Below are 13285 nucleotides of genomic sequence, written 5' to 3'. Positions count from 1 at the left end.
TGACGGCAGACAGGCTGACAGGCAGCCGTGAGTTTTGACTCACTTTGATGCTGCATACAGCACTCGCTCCTTGAACCAGTAAAATGAACTTTTAGCCGACTAACTTATCAGAAAGCACAACCCCACTGGCTTCACGCTTGAGCTAACGAACTGTGAGAGCGATCGTCCATGGAACGGTCAGGGGCGCGACAGTACGATAAGCACCCTGAGTTATCTTTTGCCGAGGGTGCTGCCTTCATCTGCGCGCTAAGTAATCTGTGTCAATACTCTGAAGCGCGCATGGTCAACCTGCTCAGCATTTTGTACGGTGCGTGCCAAAGACGACTCAGCACACTCACACTGTCACAGCTCAGCCAGTGTTGGCTCCAGTATTGGCTCCATCTCTCTCTCCTCTCTCTCCTCTCTCCCTCTCTCCTTTTAAAGTGACTCACGACTGTGATTGTACATGACCGCAAAGGTACCTGACAACAGACTCTGATCGCTTTGGTGTGGGTGTGAATCCAATTTTGTTGATCACGAGGTGGTCAGGGTCTGCTGAGCTGAAACCGAAACCGTTGCAGGGGAGATGCTCGCTTAAAATCCCACAAGTCACTATGGGCCGCCTGATAAAACCCAATTTACCGTATGGCGCAATACCTTCACTCTATACTCGACCATCATTAGTCTCAACACCATCTCACTGTCGTATTCTTCTCCTATCGCCCGTGTCTCCAAGTCGTCATGTCTAGCCGAACCTGCGCTCGTGGTGTGGAGCTGGTCTGGGTGAACGCATCGCCCACGGGGCCAACTGAAAGTGATGGAGCCAACTCGCGGGATCACATTGTCTTCCGGCTTCAAGTCGGTAAGACCAAGACAATCTCTCGTTCGAGCCCCGAGACGTCAAGCGCTCCGATCAACGATCTGGACGACAGCCTCGAATTTTTCGGCGCCAAAGTCGTCTCCCGCCAGCATGCGGCGATCGAGTGGAAGGACGACGAACCCATCCTGAAAGACCTCGGTTCCACCCACGGCACCTTCGTTGCTGACCGAGCTGCCCTCTTCCTGGAAGATGACTCGATTCTCGAGACTGCCCCTGATGCTACTAAGAAGCGAGTCGAAGGTATTCATGTACTTCGATTCGGCGAGATGATCGAATTTGGCAAGGAATGCAGTCGTTCGGACAAGATGTATTACCCTGTCCGATGCTATCTTCGCCCCGCCGCGGCTTTGGCTTTGCCTCCAAACTCGCACCCAAACAGCACAACTACGACAAAATCCGGCACCTACTGCTTCACCGACGTTGTTGATCTGGCGAGCGAGGACGAGACCCAGAGTGACGATGATCCCACTGATGACCTGGCTCAATCTTTGACCTTTGGTGCTCAAGTCGAGCCCTTCGAGAAATCATCCACGATTCTTGATAATAGAGATGGCAGCGACTCAGAAAGCGGCTCGGACGAGAGTGTTGACTCGTGCAACATTTACGGTATTCGTTGGCACCACACTATCGATGAGGCTGCTTCCGAAAGGGTCGAGCTCGATCGAGAAGCTGCTGAGGCTCGTAGCCAAGGCGACTCCTACATGTCGTCATATAAGTCTGTCCTTGAGCCTGACTCCCCCGCTACCTCTGTTGGAGCTACGTCTGCGACCATCAATGAGGCCGACGGAAGAGCTCCACCTGCTGCACTTTCGAAGCTTCTCGTAGACGCCGTGGAGGGATCTCCTCTGACTGCATCTGATGTCGATGAGCCGTCTCCCAAGCACAAGACCGACACTGTAGATGCTGCGGGCCGTGGCGATGGCGATGGCGATGGAGATGGAGATGGCGTTGACGAGCGTCGCCCAGCAACTGATCTGTCCCTTGCTCTCCATGCGTCTGTGTCGACTAACGAGATGCCAGAAAAAGCGATTGATTTTACACCACCTACTCCAGCGTCGCTTCCAGCCTCGTCCTTACCACTGCCAAACAAGAAAAGGCGTCTCACCTACCTCCGCAGAAAAGGCTATAAGCTTCGTATGAACAGGCCCTCTTCCCGCCAACGCCTTGTCAAGACAATTTTGGCAAGGACTTTCTACGCAACCAGCCTACTTTCCGTCGGGTTCTTGACCGGCTCCCTTTTTACGTTCAAAAGTTTGATGAATGCCGCTGCCGCCAGCAACGCCGCTTCGTCCGGTAAGTAGCAATCTAGGATTGCCTCGCGTTTCGTTCTGTCACCTTCTCATTGTGTCTCCGCCTTGTCTTGTCCCGACCTCGTCCTGTGTCCGCTTTGTTCTGTCTCCATCTCGTCTTGTCTCCGTTCGTATTGTCCCCTACTTGTCCTATCGCCATCTCGTCATGTCCCGCACTTGTCTGTTCAGTTGTCTCTTGTCTTGTTCTTGTCTGTCCGTCCGATAGTGTCTTCACTTTGCAATGCAAACTTCGTCGTCGATTTCTACCATGCATGTTCAACAACCGCCTCACAGAGTTGCCTTAAAGTGAAAGGGTTAGATGAATCCTCATTGCGAATGAGTGCGAGGAAAACTGAGAGCACGAAAGAAGAGGAAAGATGCATTCAAACTAGCTATGTACGATGACTGCCTGTGACTTGCTATCGAAGGAACCCAAACGAGCGGAGCAGTAGCTATTGAATAGCGAGACCAAGGAGGTTTGGTTTTTGCGTTTTGGTAGGATTAAGATGGAGACCCAAGCATTTCGATGGATTTTTCGTCCTCTTGGGCGAGATCAGGGCTGATCTCCATGCAAGGGTACAGCAGGTGTGTGAGTACCCCAACATAGCCCCGCCGCCAGCGACACTGAAGGAAATCAGGCTAGTCGTCGGCTTCGGTAACCCCGTAAACGTCGCCGCTGTCTTCAATACTGCTTGGCCTTCAACACGGGCCTCGTGACTCTCTCGACCACCTTGTACCACTTGCCGTTATGCTCGTTGTCACTTTGCCGCCGTTATCAGTGTATTCCGCGTCCTCCTGGACGCGTGGAGAGCTGTGCCCCTTTAGGGGTCACAGCTGGGTATCGAGCGCCTTCCACTAGCCAGCATAACGACGCTATGGGGATCCGGGGGCTACCTGTTGTCGTGAATAACAGTATCTGCTGTCACTTCCATAGTATCGGAAGGGGGTGTAGCTCAGTGGCAGAGCGTCTCGTTTGCATTCGCAAAGATCCAAATATCGAGAAGGTCTGGGGTTCAATCCCCCACGTCTCCAAGTTTCTTTTTCGCATTTTTTAACTTGCGTTTGTTTTTGGCACTTTTTACTGGGATCCTTTTTTGTCAAAATTTCGCTCCGTAAGCAAACTTATATTTTACAGAAACCTAGAAACTAAGTCGTGACAATCAGTGATTTTTACTCTCAAGGCTGATTCCAGATCTCTGCTTTGATGGACGAAGCGTGTCTCTAATACACTCTCAGCAGGTCAACGTACGGGCAGCAGAACAGCCTGATAACGAACATGCCGCTTCGTGCTTTCACCTGCAGTGTTCTTGACGTTTCAGTCTGGTGAGGCACCAGTGTGTGCTGGAAGACATGCGCAGTCTCATGTTTATCTGCAACCTATCACGTATATACAACTGCCGTGGCGTTGAACAGACAAGTCACGGATCCGGCTCGGTCTGCACTTTGAACTGTGCTGCATTCACGATTAAGACGGAGGATGGTTCTGAGAAAGCTCTGCGCAATTTGGTCGTCTCGTGATAACCGAGAGACTTACCGCAGTCCCGGGTGCGCACGCACGGTCCAAGGCGAGACAAATGCGTACAGGCAAGCGCACGGAGAATCACGACTAAAAGCACACGCGCGTGGCAAGCGCACGCGACTGTTCAATTTTCCCATTTCAAAATAATGGCCCCACCGCATCGTGAATTCAGGATTCTTACTGATCTGAACTGTGAACACACGACTCTGAACACGCACTTCGAAAGATATTGATTTTCACACTCACTGAGGATTGATCTGAGGATACTGCACACGGATGAAGGGGGCTACGCACAGATAGAGGAGCTGCGTGTATATGAAGGGACCCAGAGGTCCGAGTGTGGTAGTGAGCCGAATCAGCGAGCGAGAATGAGAAGAGATTGAGGCCTCGGAATCCAGGTTCGTGAGTCTGAACGACTTTCTGGACACACTTGAGAATAATTAGGGGGAAAAACCCGTGATGGTTCTCGGCAGTTTTGATGAAGGGAAGAAAATGGTGAAAAGATCGCTTGTATTTTCTGGACTCGAGACTACATACAAAGTGAGCATATTTATGTCTTTATGAACTGCTCGTCCTGCGACTCGGGACATCCATCTCCTCTTTCCTTCCCGTCTTCGCTCTGTGCGGGACGTGGCTTGTGTGCCTTTCGGTGGTAGGCTCTTGCAGAGTAGGCGAGGGCTATCTCATCTCTGCTCACATTTAGTTGAGTAACCCCGGTTAATTTCGGTTGAGTAACCCTGGGTAATCGCACGCAATTTCCGTTTGATCGCGCAGGGACTATGCCGAAATGGTCTTGGTCGACCATTGTATCTTCAACTCCCCCCCTCAATGGTCGTACCAATCCTAGCCTGTTAATAGCCTTGCGGAGGGGTTCGGGTTGGAACGGTTTGGTGAGAATGTCGGCCGCGTTTTCTGCCGTCCCAATGTGCTCGATAGCAATGTCACCGTCTTGAACAGCGTTTCGAACAAAGAAGTATCGGGTGTCGATGTGCTTGAGTTTCCAGTGTTTGGCGGGATCCTTACTTACTTGGCAGCAGCCCAGACTATCGGTGAGGAGGAGTGGTTTGACCTCACCACAACCCAAGTCCCGAAGTAGGTGGGCAAAGAACATGTTCTCTCTTGCTGCTTCGGAGGCAGCTACGAGCTCGGCTTCGACTGCCGACAAGGCGACGCATTTTTGGACGTGGGATTTCCAGCTGACTGGGCATCCATAAATGAAATGTCATTGAAACCCGAAGTGCTTCGACGTTGAGTGTTCCGGTCGGATGCCCAGTTCGCATCAGTATGTGTGACCACGGGTTGTTCCATGTTTCGATATGGTCCAAGGATGAGCCGATAATCCGCTGTGAAGTTGAGGTATCGAACTACTTGAAGTGCTGCGAGCCAGGCGGGTTCGATCGGGTCGGACATATACCTCGCCAGTGTTCCGACGGCGAAGGCGACGTCTGGTCGGACTGTGTTTGAGATCCAAAGTAGTTGCCCAACGAGCTCTTGGTACTTCTTCGCCTGTTTCGCGTCGCAGGCCATGTCTGGTCCGACCTCAAAGTACTTTGCGAAAGGACTCTTTGCTGTTTTGCGTACGTCGTTGGCCAACCAGTTATTGGCCATCTCCTTGATGTAAGCCGACTGGTCAAGGGATAAGTGTCGATTTTTGCGGTCACGGTCGATCTTGATCCCGAGGAATTCCTTGACTGGGCCGTTGTCCTCTATGTTCCATTTTTCAGCAATCTCTGCCTTTGTTCGGTCAACTTCGGCTCTGCTGGGAGATGTGATGAGGATGTCATCGACATAGCATGTCAAGATCGTTCTGCTGCCCCCCTCGCCGCGCGAGTAGAAACAAGGTGCACTCGGCACGGCGTGAAAACCGATCTTTGCGGAGGTGGGCATCGAGGACTAGGTTCCATTCTCGGCCCGACTGTTTCAGTCCGTATAGGCCTTTGACCAGTCTTAAGACTTGGCCCGGGGGGACGTTGACTCCGGCCGGTGGCTTCATGTAGACGTCGTGATGGAGGGTAGAGTTAAGGTACGCTTGTACGACGTCGATACCGTCCACCTCCCAATCGAAAACAGTAGCAACGGCCAGAATGCCACGGATCGCCTCGAGCGGCGCCACTGGGGCGAAAATCTCGTCGAAGTCAACGCCTTCGCGTTGGGTGAAGCCGCGGGCGACGAGTCGTGCTTTGTAGCGAGTCGGTACCCGGTTTGCGTCGGTCTTGATCTTGAGGACCCATTTTGAGTCGACAAGGTTTTGCCCTGGGGGAAGGTCAGCAACAATCCAAGTGATCATTTGCCTCGAGGCCGCCAATTTCGCTGCGCATGGCTTCTTGCCAGAGGGGCCAGTCTTCGCCTCTCTTCGCTTGGTTTAGCGTGGGGGATAGATTGACAGCTGGCGAAGTGGTGATTGCCAGAGCATGGCCCGTGCGGAGGTTGACTGAAAGCGGCGCGCGGCGAAGGTGGCGAGGCCAGGTCTCAGGGTCTGCGTCGTCCGGTTGGGCGTCAGTTGGACGCTCAGGAAAACCATCCTGAATGGACTCCGTTAACTGAGGTGCGAAGAAGTTGATCATGTGGCCCCATTCATTTTTCGAATTCTGAATAGCTGCGTACTTTTCGCTGAGAATGGCTTCGTTGTCTCGGAACGGGAGATCGACCGACGGTCCGGCAGGCTGTAGGACGTCGCGAGTGTCGGTGCCGTCAGTGGCGCCAACGGAGGACACCGGCGTTACTTCCCGCGACGCCTGGGCGCCATCGGAAGATACCGGCGCTGCCTCCTGAGTCGTCTCCGAAGGGCATATGGCCAGAATCGAGCCGGGAGTTTTCTCTGGATGAGGAGGGCTCGCATCTTCTCCTGGAGTGAACGATTCATCCGCTCGACGCGGCCGTTTTGCTTTGAGTCGTAGCTAACCGTCATTTGCCAGAGAATGCCCTTGTCCCTGGCCCAGATGCGGGCCTCAGCTTTTGTCCATTCAGAGCCCTGATCGGACCTGAGTGCCTTGAGTTGTCTGCCTGTCTGGAGTTCCAGGAAGGAGACCATGCGCTGTAGCTCGAGGAACGCGTCCGCCTTACTAACTAACGGCTGGACGTACACATACTTGCTGTAGTCATCCACGGCGACCAACGTGCAAGTGAACTCGGTTTCCCGAGAAGAATCGATAATCAAGTCGATGTGGACAAGATCCAAGGGGGCATCGGCGCGTTCCCCGCTGCCGGCGCCATGGCGTGCCTTCGTGGACTTTGCCTGGATGCACCCGGCGCAGTTAGTCGGGGTCTCGGCATCTAACTTGATGTCTCGTTCGTTCTTGAGGGAGCTGCAGGAGTTTCCTCGTCTTGTCGCGACCCCGGGTGGCCGAGTCGTTCATGCCACAGCTCCGTTGCTGTGAGCTTTGGTTTTCTTTCTGCGCTTGCAAAATTTTCCTCGACTCCCATGAAGAGGTCCGGGGACGCTACCAGGGCATGTTCTTTCCAGGTTTCCCCTTGGAATTCGAACAGCCGGCGTTTGCGGTTCTTGACCATCCTCAGTGGTATGCCATCGGCCAAATAGATCTGGCCTCCTTCGCGGTCTAGTGTCACTCGTGCACCTTCGTCAGTAGCCTCCGTCTGAACCTGTGCGTCCCCAATAAGTGGAGCCTTCAAGACCTGGCTCCCCGCTGTGAACACGCGTTTGCGATATTCGCTGGGGGGCGGGAGGATGACAGTGGCTTTACACTGTTGTCGCGAATGACCGCGTTGCTCGCATCGTGGGCAGGTCTGTTGTCTCTTCCTCTGGGCTCTGCTTGCGGGCTTGGCCTCAGCGTTGTGAGCCTGTGCCGGGGTTTCGTCGACCTCGGCGACCCTGGCCTGGGCATTTCCAGGCTGGATGGCGGTGCCCAATGACTCGTATTTGGTCTGATGGATGCAGAGCAAGTCTGCGAGGTTCTCGAATGTGAGCGATTGGTCGGAGGCGCAGACTTCCTTGTAAAGTGGGTGCTTGAAGCATTCTCGTAGCAGCGCCCCGTACAGTGATTCATCACTTGCGGGTTTGCCAATGATGACGCTTTCTGAACGGATGGAGCGTAGCTCTATGCAAAGCTTGCGGGCGTCATTGTGGTACATCTTGATTCATTGTTGACCTGTCCGATGAGTGCCACTTTGCGCATGGCGCGTTCGCGGGGGCTTGAGAGCTTTTCTTCGATCTTCTGGAGGAGTCGATACGAGCCGCGGTGTTTAGTGCTTAGTTCAAGCAGTACCCAGTTCACGTTGTGCTCCCCATCCAAGGCGAAAGTCTGCTGGATACCAGATACCAGGCAATTGTCGAATTCTCGGTTGAATTTCTTGGAGGAAGGCTTGATCGTTCCGTTAATGTAGCCCGAGGCTTTCGGGATGAGGCGCATGGTGTTGAGGAGCATGATGCGCCAATTGTGGTAGTTTCGCACAGTCAGTTTCGGAATGGCCACCATTCGTTTGGCGACCTCCCTCATACTTGGGTATGAGACGACGGGTTCGACCTCGCGGCGTTCGTCTTCACCGCTGGTTTCAGCGGCGGTCTCGAAGACCACTGTACGGCCCTTGCCGATGTTGTCGGCATCGTCCGTGTCGGTTTCGTCGTTGTTGTCGTCCACCCCCGGAGTTCTTCCGGGGAGTTCGTACTCACGCGTTTGCTGCTCGGTGTTGCTTTCAGCGCTTGGTTCGTATTCGAGATCGTCCAAGCTTGGTGAGCGCCCGTGGCGGCTGCGCGTGTTAACCATTTTTTGGAATTCTTGATGTGGACTCTGTCGCAGAGTAATTCAGACTCTTAATCACTTGAGAATAATTAGGGGGAAAAACCCGTGATGGTTCTCGGCAGTTTTGATGAAGGGAAGAAAATGGTGAAAAGATCGCTTGTATTTTCTGGACTCGAGACTACATACAAAGTGAGCATATTTATGTCTTTATGAACTGCTCGTCCTGCGACTCGGGACATCCATCTCCTCTTTCCTTCCCGTCTTCGCTCTGTGCGGGACGTGGCTTGTGTGCCTTTCGGTGGTAGGCTCTTGCAGAGTAGGCGAGGGCTATCTCATCTCTGCTCACATTTAGTTGAGTAACCCCGGTTAATTTCGGTTGAGTAACCCCGGTTAATTTCGGTTGAGTAACCCTGGGTAATCGCACGCAATTTCCGTTTGATCGCGCAGGGACTATGCCGAAATGGTCTTGGTCGACCATTGTATCTTCAACTGACACCCTGGAAAGAGCCGACGTTCAACGTAACACTCGCGATTACTGTTCACGGTCGTTCGAAACCCCACATCTCGCACTTTAGCTCCTTCGTCTTCCGGAGACGTGCGCAAAATGTGGATTGACTTTCCGAGTATTGACCTCATATCATGGCATGCGACTCAGCTTTGACGAAGTGTCAGCTCGTCCTCCCTGGATCTGGTGTGCGCTTAGGGTTACTCGATGAGGCTGTTGACGATTCAGGCCGTGTCTCCTTGCCATAAATACAAAGTTGTTCCTGTCCAGAACTCTCCTCGGCTGTGTCCGTAACCTGTTCTCTGTCTGCACACCAACTTAGACGCAACACTCCTCCTCAAGAGATCAGAATGGGCAAGTGCAAGTACCATCTGCTGTACTCTCGCGAGGAAGAGCCGTCCATCCGCGGCGAAAATCTTCATTTGGAGCTCGAAACCACCGGTATTCCTGATGGCGGCGTTCGATGGCAATTTATTACGCGTTACCGACCGAGCAAGCCGAGTTATCGCAACGTGCTGCTCCAAGCCATCCTTGAGATGTGCAAGAAGCACGAGCTCACTCCTCTCGAGATTCGACACCCTCATTGTCAGGGTGGCCGCAGCTTTGTTGATGTCGTCTTTGCCAATAAAGACGACGTGATCAAAGTGTGTAACCGCAAAATCACTTTTGAATATTACGGCACGCACCCACAGCTTGTCAACAGCGCCATGCCCGATCGCAACCATGTCGCTCTGTGCATCCAAATCCTGCCACGGGATGTCGATCTTCCAGCAGTAGAGAGAGCAATCCTGAAACATCCGCAAATCCGCAAGGTCGGCCATGTGCTCGATATCTGGTCGGTCCACTGCCCTAAATCGAATCAGTTCGAGGGCAGCGTTCTCGTCCTGCTGGAGCTCTTCACGCAGCAAGGTGTCGTACCACTTGAGACACGTGCTTCAATCCCCAGCTGGTTTGTCTTCAATGGCGTGGCATACATCGTCCTATTTCCCAATCGACCCGCTTGGTGCTTCCACTGCCGATACGATGAATCCGGAGTCTTCCACAGCAGATACACGTGTCCAGCGATCCCATGCGAGACGTGCAAGAAGAAAGGTCACACTTCGGTTGAATGTGCCAAACGTCGTATGCAGGTTGCAAAGAAGCAACAAGACGATGGAGAGTTCCGCGTCTTCATCAACAAACAGCAAGACGACACCAGGACGATTTCAACGGCTCGTGTATCGATTCAGCGACAACTCGGGGAGCTCGGCATTAGTCCCGGCAGCGACATGGCAGAGCTATGTTGCGACTTTGGCGTGTTGGCGCTGTCGGAGAACGACTTTGATAGCGAGCCATATTGACATGGCCTGGACGCCGGAGAGTGCTTCTGGCGTATCGAGGATATGCGTGATGCAGATACTGATCCATCATGAAAAAGTTTCTCTTGTCTGCCATTCAGTGTGTCCGTGGACTTTCTTGCAAAGCTGCCATGTGGTGTTTGACGTGCAATGGAAGCTCCTCAGTTGAAAGAAACGATCGCTGTTTGAATGGATCCGATACATGATCGCTGCTCATGGCAGGGGCGTCGGAAACGCTTGTGTTGCTGTTCGCGTTTATAGATGCGAGTGTGGATCGAGGGCGCGCCGAAGTTCTTGAGACGGGAGTCGGCGACGCAGTGGTGCTGACCGGATCTGTAGGAAGTCGCTTTGGCGGCTTCTTGGAGCTGTTCCTTTGCGGCGCGATAATGTTGCCAACCGACAGCCTCGAAAACTGCTCTGCATCGAGAACGTGGTCTAGCATGTCACCCATTTGCAATGAGCGAGAGTTGGGCAGCGGTGACGTTGAATGTGTCTCTTGGCGGAGGGGAGTGTGGTCGATCTTGCCAAAGACGTCTTGATCGTTGTCTGCACTGGAAGCGGTGGGTGTTCGCACCTCGTCTGGCAAGTTGCACGAAGGCGTTGGCGAGGCTAGTGCGGCAAGTTGCGGATGAGGTGAGGCCGCAGGAGTATCGTGAAAGAGACGTCGCGAGGATGGTTGATGAAATGGGCTGCTTTCGATGCTGCTGGAACTGGTGCTGGTGCTCATCTGCATGAGGATGGGTTGTTGCATTGCTGCAAATGATGAATCGGAGGTCGGCCTGAAGGGCGGCGATAGAGACTCTTGCCTGCGATTGCTGGATGTATGCGCTGATGAAGCGACGATCGACGGTGGTGAATCGAGCCAAGTGTTAGCCATGCTGGTCTTGGTGGTAAGAGACGCTTGGCAAGATGCGTCGAGGTGGCTTCGGGGAAGCGGCGAAGAGGTTCCAACATGCTGATCCATGCTGCGAGAACGTCAGGCTCGGAATCGCGCGATGTGTGTGTGTGTCTTGCTGTAGTCGTGAGTGCTATCTGCCTCTGCGTCTTGGAAGCTCCAAATACGGTCGTGTATGCACTGACAGTCGTGAGTCACGAGTCAGGAGTAGCGGTCACGAGTATCGCTGGCAAATCAAGGAATTGTGAATCACAGAATGAGGCCCGTGTATGCAAAGATTGGTTGTTAAATAATCGTGAATTAAGTTAGTGTCTGGACACAAGCCGGCCAAACACGAGAGCCGAACGTCAGGTACGCGACTTCACGCTTGCCTGTCTGTCAATCACGAACCCTGAATTTGCCGACCAACACCCAAGACGAATTCATAATCACGAATAAGTCGCAATCACGAATATATCGTCAATCACGAATGGTGAATTCGAAATTCCAACGATTTCTGTCGAGTTGGTCTTACGTCTTGTCTGACAAATATAATAAGTTAACTTCAGACTGATCTTGCCTTTTCTATCTCCTTGCCCGATCCCGATTGATGCTATCAGAAGCTGGACCCTGGTTTCGAAGAGTCACGAGTGGCGGCTTTCTTTTTGCTGTCATCTAGATCTATTCAAGCAAGCGTCTGTTCGTGCATTCTCAGCGGTGGATTTGACCAAGACAGCCTAGCGGCCCTGATGGAAGAACACGATCGCGATGTCGACGACCCTTTCCTGCTGCTTCTTCGTGAACGAGCGATTCAGTCGCGCAAGCAGCAGGGCATTCCCTTTGCACAGGACGACCAAAAGCAAGACTGGCCGTTGCGATTGACACGACCTCCTCCTGCAAGGAGATTCCGAGAAATCATCGAACAACACGTCCCTGTGCTAATAGACGGCTGCATGAAAGATCGTCCGCTAGTTGCCAAATGGAAGGATACGAGCCACCTCGAATCGTGCATGGGACCTGATCGGGCCGTTGTGGTGGCCATCACCCCGGATGGCAGGGCGGACGATTTGAACATACATCCCGAGCATGGTAGCGCTGTGTTTGCGCTTCCACTCGAAGAGAACATGCCATTTTCACAGCTACTGGAGCGATTATCGAATCAAGTATGCGGCAAAGCGGATACCATCGCCTATCTTCAGTCTCAGAATTCAAATCTGAGCGTGCAAGAGTTTGGCGATCTTTCCCCCCTTCTGCGTGCTCTCGAGTCGCGCATAGACGCGGACCAACTGACCACCAACAGTGACAGGCGCAGCGATTTGACGTGGGCGACCGAAGCGATCGGGTACGCTCCTGAGGCGACCAACATATGGATCGGTACCTCTGCGTCTCGCACCTCGATGCATCGAGACTACTACGAGAATCTCTTCACCGTGATTCGAGGCTGGAAGGAATTCACTGTTTTTCCTCCGGCGGAAAGCTGCTTTCTTTGCGACGACGAAGAGTACGCCGTGTATAGGTACGTCAAGGATCTTGGCCCGGACGGCAACGATACAAAGCGGCTGACACTGCAGAGGGACGGAAAGGGCACAACAACAAGATGGATACCCATCGATCCGACGTTGCCGAAACATGCGGAGCGCAATGTACCCTTCGTCCACCGAGACCTCAACTCCACTCGATCGCAGCAGCAAACACCGATTCAAAGACACACTCCACAAACCAAGTATGGATACGCCTTACCTGCGCTTAAGATTCGCGTCCACGAGGGCGAGACGCTCTATCTTCCCAGCGGCTGGTTCCATCATGTTTCGCAACATCAGGACGAGCAGATAGTGCATGTAGAGGGACGAGATGCCATCGACCGTGGCCTTTGCCTCTGCCTGAACTGGTGGTACGAGATTTCGGACGATATGGCTATCAAGCTGGAAGAGACCGACCTGACAATACCCACGTAACAAAGCTGCCCTGTCTCTTGACTCGTGCGTGCAAATCGTCAATCGTGAATGTCACCTATTGCAGTCTCACAAGGGCAACGATTGTGCGGGGTACAAGGTTGTCTTCTGTTTTGTGATGCATAACCGAAAAGCATCCTCAGTGGTGGACCGGCGTCAAAGGCACGGCTGCGTTAATGGTGACGTTCGACACTTACGACTCACGACTTGCGCTCGTGTGACTGGGATTCTGCCAAGTGGGGATAGAGTCACA

General features: G+C 53.1%; 4 protein-coding genes and 1 non-coding gene across 5 annotated transcripts; 4 read left to right on the top strand and 1 right to left on the bottom strand.

Annotated features, from left to right (window-relative positions):
• Positions 1-720: 720 nt before the first annotated feature.
• Positions 721-2160, top strand: UMAG_00503 (uncharacterized protein; the record flags this gene model as incomplete). Its single annotated transcript, XM_011388049.1, has 1 exon — positions 721-2160. The coding sequence occupies one exon, from the start codon at positions 721-723 to the stop codon at positions 2158-2160; it is 1440 nt and encodes a 479-aa protein (XP_011386351.1).
• Positions 2161-3090: 930 nt separating this feature from the next.
• Positions 3091-3180, top strand: UMAG_16007. Its single transcript is given in 2 exon segments — positions 3091-3126; positions 3145-3180. It is a non-coding gene; the product is annotated as a tRNA-Ala (tRNA).
• A 6039-nt stretch (positions 3181-9219) lies between these two features.
• Positions 9220-10209, top strand: UMAG_00501 (uncharacterized protein; the record flags this gene model as incomplete). Its single annotated transcript, XM_011388048.1, has 1 exon — positions 9220-10209. The coding sequence occupies one exon, from the start codon at positions 9220-9222 to the stop codon at positions 10207-10209; it is 990 nt and encodes a 329-aa protein (XP_011386350.1).
• Positions 10210-10303: 94 nt separating this feature from the next.
• On the bottom strand, positions 10304-11083 carry UMAG_11431 (uncharacterized protein; the record flags this gene model as incomplete). Its single annotated transcript, XM_011388457.1, has 1 exon — positions 10304-11083. The coding sequence occupies one exon, from the start codon at positions 11081-11083 to the stop codon at positions 10304-10306; it is 780 nt and encodes a 259-aa protein (XP_011386759.1).
• A 746-nt stretch (positions 11084-11829) lies between these two features.
• UMAG_00499 (uncharacterized protein) lies at positions 11830-13035 on the top strand (the record flags this gene model as incomplete). The annotated part of the gene is made up of 1 exon (XM_011388047.1): positions 11830-13035. One exon carries the CDS (start codon positions 11830-11832, stop codon positions 13033-13035), a length of 1206 nt encoding a protein of 401 aa, XP_011386349.1.
• Between the last annotated feature and the right edge of the window lie 250 nt (positions 13036-13285).

The sequence above is a fragment of the Mycosarcoma maydis genome, chromosome 1, assembly GCF_000328475.2.
Source record: "Mycosarcoma maydis chromosome 1, whole genome shotgun sequence".
NCBI classification, from domain to species: domain Eukaryota; kingdom Fungi; phylum Basidiomycota; class Ustilaginomycetes; order Ustilaginales; genus Mycosarcoma; species Mycosarcoma maydis.
Note: the sequence above shows the minus strand (reverse complement) of the source record. Positions and strands in the feature narration are given on the sequence as shown.